Source organism: Branchiostoma lanceolatum, chromosome 18 (genome assembly GCF_035083965.1).
Source record: "Branchiostoma lanceolatum isolate klBraLanc5 chromosome 18, klBraLanc5.hap2, whole genome shotgun sequence".
NCBI classification, from domain to species: Eukaryota; Metazoa; Chordata; class Leptocardii; order Amphioxiformes; family Branchiostomatidae; genus Branchiostoma; species Branchiostoma lanceolatum.
In genome coordinates this window covers 13832511-13837950 of record NC_089739.1, presented here as the reverse complement: position 1 = coordinate 13837950, position 5440 = coordinate 13832511, and the positions used below count along the sequence as shown (strand labels likewise).

General features: G+C 40.9%; 1 protein-coding gene across 1 annotated transcript; it reads right to left on the bottom strand.

The window, feature by feature from the left end:
• Positions 1–343: 343 nt before the first annotated feature.
• LOC136424447 (uncharacterized) lies at positions 344–2452 on the bottom strand. The gene is made up of 3 exons (XM_066413048.1): positions 2304–2452; positions 1440–1579; positions 344–488 (listed from the first exon to the last, which is right to left on the bottom strand). The coding sequence occupies exons 1-3, from the start codon at positions 2338–2340 to the stop codon at positions 378–380; spliced, it is 288 nt and encodes a 95-aa protein (XP_066269145.1). The 5' UTR covers positions 2341–2452; the 3' UTR covers positions 344–377.
• Positions 2453–5440: the final 2988 nt, after the last annotated feature.

The following is a 5440-nucleotide window of genomic DNA, read 5'->3' as shown; positions in this document are numbered from 1 at the left end:
TTTGTTTAATTCCTTTAGATATTACGGGAATTCCCTATTTAGCCAATAAAATCACATCGATGACGTCATAATTACGTCATATTACGTCATAACGTCACCAAAATTACAGGAATTATCAAACTTGACGTGAATATCACTCGACAACAAATTTTGTGATGAGACATCATACCGTTCGGAAATTATGAGGGGGGGGGGCCGAATCAGCCCCCCCCCCAGTCCCAGATAGACCAAAAAAGCCCAGTCTGGATAGGGTTAACTTGTGTTGATAATGCGTGTACTAAATTGGTTAGACATTGAAAAGATAAATGTAGTATTGAGCAAAACAGGTATGGAAGACAACTTTGGAATTACATCATACATAACTTCGAAGACTGTGACTAAGATAAAGTCATTACCAGAACATCTACCCTGCCAAACTTCTGCACAGTTTGTTCCACCAGGTTTTTCTGTACTTGTTTATCGCAGATGTCTCCTGTCACAAGCAGAATCTGAGGGGGAAAGAGCATTATGTTAATCAAGATAAGGTGTTTTAATGATCGTAACTTACTCCATGCTCAGAATGTATTTCGAGCCTTGAGCAAAGTCTTCCGAAGTCGTAGACAAAAAAGGTGTAAAAGAACAATAATAACAAATTTAATCATTTTCAACCAGTCTTTTAATTTATCATATGTATATAAGTACTCGTTAGTTCTGCTAGTTCATTCTGGTGAGGCTGAAGAAGAGTGATGGATGTCACTCCGAATGTCTGGAAGTAATCTCTATATAATTTATCCAGTAGTAAAGTTTGAATTGAATATGACTTTTTATGAGTAATGAATTCGTTGTTAGGTATTCCATGGTCTGTGTGTTCAGTCGTTGGTAAAACCCTTTTGTCCACTTACATGTTGTAACAGTGGGGGTTCAAGCGCCTCCAAGTGACCAGTCTAACTGGTCGCGACCTTTTAGCCTAGTGGTTAATGTGTACGTGCCTGTGATCTGGGCTGCCGGTTTCGGCGTAGGTTCGAATCTCGGTTGGGGTCACTTGTTTCTACTCGTTCCTTTGATTTGTTTCACTGGTTCCCACACCGGCCCTGTGAGTAACGATCAGATCACACAGTGAATATTGTACTCGGAGACTCGGGACGAGTCTAGAAAGAAACGGGGGAGTAGTGTAACAGTGGGGGTTCAAGCGCCTCCAACTGACCAGTCTAACTGGTCGCGACCTTTTAGCCTAGTGGTTAAGGCGTGCGTGCCTGTGATCTGGGCTGCCGGTTTCGGCGTGGGTTCGAATCTCGGTTGGGGTCACTTGTTTCTACTCGCTCCTTTGATTTGTTTCAATGTCAAAATAAAACAATAGTTATTTTTATTTTTCTGTACACTCACGAGGTGCCCAAAGGATGTCATCCATATAATCAAATCAGTATGGTCTGGGCAATAGAAGAATGAAGAATCACAAACACCTTGTCTTGCGGAGTCCCTGCCTCCACACAGGCCTTTGCTGTGGCCTGCAGCTTTTCCTGGTTCCTCCCAGTCAGAGCCAGGTGCGCTCCCAGCTGGGCAAATTCCACAGCTGTCCCCCTCCCGATTCCAGAACTCGCACCTGGAGGGATGAAAACACAAGAAACACTTTAATAGTCAGCAATACAGCATCTATTGCTTCCTGGATTTTCTACTTTAGGATACATTAGTTTAGGTTCAAGTCCTTCCTGCACCTGACACCTGGTGGGCGTATGGTGGCGCCCATCTCCGAATCTAACCCTTGGGCCACACAACTTTGTGTAAATCACTACAACAGAGAGCTTGTCCACTGGTAGTGGAATGTTTGTACAGTTACCGCACACTCGTTCCCAATTGATGGGTGCTCAACAGAGAAAGCAGTATGTACTAATTAACATAAGTCTTTGGTATGATCGAACTCACGACCTACCGAATACAAGGTGAACACTGTACCCACATGGCCATTGCACATGGTTTTGGCAAATTGCAGTGAAAAGCATGTTCAATCCATAAGAAATTTTACAATGACCATCACAAATAACGTTATATCTACAGCCATAATGCATAAATAAATAAAATTGAAATAAATCATAAGTTGAAGCCAAACACTGCACGGTTTAATACAAATCCACATTGCATGATTCAAAATATATATAGTTACGTAAACGGTAAAGGATTGGGGACTACAACTGTTTATAACTTCAAGTTAAAGTTCGCATAATTTCACTGACATTTCTTTCAATTCAGCATGAAATTATGACACGCCCCCCTCCCCATTTCCACAGTTACCTCTGAAAATATGAATTATACAAACCATGTTCACTTACCTGTGATGATGGCGACCTTTTCTTTTAAGTCAGGCATCTTTCGGCGGAAGTCTTTAGACAATGAAGTCTTACTTCGATGTTAAAACAAAGTTTTCTGTCTTCGGTTTCACAGCGTGAAACCAAGTTTCAAGTTTCCCTTACTGTTTTGGTGGCTAGTTAGCATCAAATCGTCAAGAAATACTTGTGGGGAAAAGTACGAACAACAAGAAATATAATATAAAAACAACGTTTTGTAAGATTATAAGCTGTTTTGGATTATAGCATAGGCTGGAAATTTAATCCGTATGAATACATTCTGCGTGAAGCCAAGTTTATTCCCATGTACTTTTTTAAGTTTGAACCTTGAACCTTGAACGAGGACATCAGTGATGTCATCTCGGGAGACAATGGGTTCTTCTGTACCTCTCAGTCCGGTCTTCCATTAGCGATCGAAGCTCTGTTGTAGATATGTCAGTGACATACGTGTATCTACAACAGAACTAAACGTAAAAAGGGATTCCCTTTTTACGTTTAGTTGCAATTAAGTTCCTTGAGGTCATTGACCTGAAGTTGACGGAGGCGCGCTGCTCTTTATATATAATATTGTAAATGCATTTAACGAGTGGTTTTTACTTTCGCGCTAAGGCGAAAATGGGGTCTTCGCGGTGGTTTCAAGTTTGCGGCAGTGTTATAGTCACATACTGCCTCAGTATTGGACAAAAATGTTTGCGGTGGTTTTAAGTTCTCGGTGAAACGGTCGCCGCGAAAACCGCGAACATAAAACCACCGCGAACATTTTTGCATTTACAGTACCTTGGGGATGAATAGGTGAAGAAGGCAGCACGCCTGTATAGGGACATGTAGTCTATTTTGAAAACTAAAGTGGATTCTGGTTTGTTTATAAGGACATTATGTTGGCAAGATTTAATATCAAATATTACATAATAGATTAATGAAAAGATATGGATCTCTGCAGACTTTTTAAGGAAAGTAAAGTAAACTGCGAAGTAGATAGCAAACAGCATATTAAATTTCATGAAATAAGAAGGGGATTTCTTAATTAGATGTATGACTTTAAGCTTAATCAATTCTGCAAACCTTAGGAAAAGTTTTAACTTATGCTGCAAAGTACTACAAAAGAAACACATTTTATTACAGAATAAAAAGACTCTTTTTACACAACCAAGAGATTCATTCCACCGACGTTTCGGTGACCATCTTTCACCTTCTTCAAGGCAATTATCAAGGTGAGAGATGGTCACCGAAACGTCGGTGGAATAAATCTCTTGGTTGTGTAAAAAGAGTCTTTTTATTCAGTGACTTACCAACCTGATGAAACTATTCACGGACATTTTATTACATTTTTAAGATACAGTAGAGGCCACTTAATTGCACCTGGGATTAACGCACATTCCATTTAACTGCACCGAATCCCCAAATCCCAAACCGGTTCCCATTCATTAGCGACTCCGCATATCTGCACCGCGCATTGTCACCAATACGGATATAACTGCACCGGTTAACTTAAAAAGGTGCGCTAAAAGCGGCAAACGCGGTACAAATGAGACGATAAGTGCCTATGTGGAGGCACCATACCGCCAATATGTTTAAAATTGTTTTGACTAACAAAAGAAGGTGGTCTCCATCGACAACCACGTTGATAGCGATCGTATGGGAGGTCCCGGGCGGGTCACGCGGCGGGTCGTCAGCATAAAGAGACGCACGCCTGCCAAAGGCGGCATTGCGCTTTGGCAGACTTCATGCTATACTCAACAAACATTAGTCTCAACCTGTACACTGTCTTATTACTGTGAATGCATTTAAGTTTGCGGGGATTTTATTTCGCGTTAAGGATGATATGGGGTGTTGTCGGAGGTTTTAGGTTCGCAGCAGCGCTATATTCACATACTGCTGCAATAATAGAGACCGGCGTCTTTGCGTATACATCTAGTTGCAGTTCTCAGATCTAGTCGGAAACCGCACAGCGACTCGGCAAGCTTAAGGGCTACAGACGCGAGGACGGACATAGCAGTCGCATTTCACGGTGCGGTGCTGACGTGATCATCTGTCACATTCTTTTATGGCAGAGCTGAATCAAGCAACTGGATAAAAGTTTGAAACAGTCTGTCAAACGTGCTAACAAGTTCATACAGCACACCGAGGTTTATAAACTATTCACCTGTATGGTACAATGTACTACCAGTCCAGCTGGGCAATTTCGCATTATTGCTCCAGCCGGATAATTGCACCAAATACGCTGACAAATGGGATATGAAGTTAAGCGGATTCTACTGTATTTAAAGATGGAGGTTTATGACATTCTAAAGACAGTTGTAGGGTCCCTGCAGAATGTCCCGCGAACGACGGTCGGCCATCGGGCAGGCTCCTAGCTGGCGGGCACTCGTCATATATCGGGGGTATATAAAACTGTACTGGAGCTCAAAAAGAAACACAATATACCAAGTTCACACTTTAGTTCTGCTCACCTGATCTGTAACGTCACACACTCAGTGACCCGGTCTTACGAAGTACACATATCGAGTCTGTGCGCTTGATCCGTATCATAACATAACAATACCTTATTTTATAATCTTTGGCGATAACACCAACATATTCCTTTTCCACAAAAACGTTGACTCTCTGATACAACTGGCTAACCAAGATATGTATTAAGTACATGGCTTGAAGCAAACAAGTTACCAACAAATTCAAGAACTGCTAATTGCCTTATTTTCTGTAGTAAAGATAAAAGTTATGATATCAATAAGTCCACAATGTTCCTAATATACAAAAGAAACAAACCAACATTTTTGGGGTAATAGTAGATGAAAATTTAAACTCGAAAGCCCAGTCTACATCTCTGCTATAAGTAAAAAAAATGCTAAAACAAATGGTGTTATTGTGAAAAACAAATGCATCATCCCTGAAAAGATTCTCACAACTATATGCAACAGCCTTATATACTCATATTTGACCTACTGTAACATTGTTTGGGGATGCGCCTGCCGTACAACTTTACAAGCATATAACTCTCCAAATGAAATTCACAAGGATAGCAACTGCTTCTGACTTTCGCTCACACATAGCTCCTCTATTTCAAAAATACTAGACATCCACGATATCGATAAATTACGTTTAATTTCCATTCGAGCAATTTC

Bases quoted from the DNA above. Each gene is read 5' to 3' on its own strand.
- LOC136424447 (XM_066413048.1), bottom strand. From the start codon at position 2,340: ATGCCTGACTTAAAAGAAAAGGTCGCCATCATCACAG. The intron at 1,580-2,303 runs GTAAGTGAACAT...TCATCCCTCCAG, and splicing joins AAAGGTCGCCATCATCACAG to GTGCGAGTTCTGGAATCGGG. The intron at 489-1,439 runs GTGTTTGTGATT...TTTCCCCCTCAG, and splicing joins CAGGGACTCCGCAAGACAAG to ATTCTGCTTGTGACAGGAGA.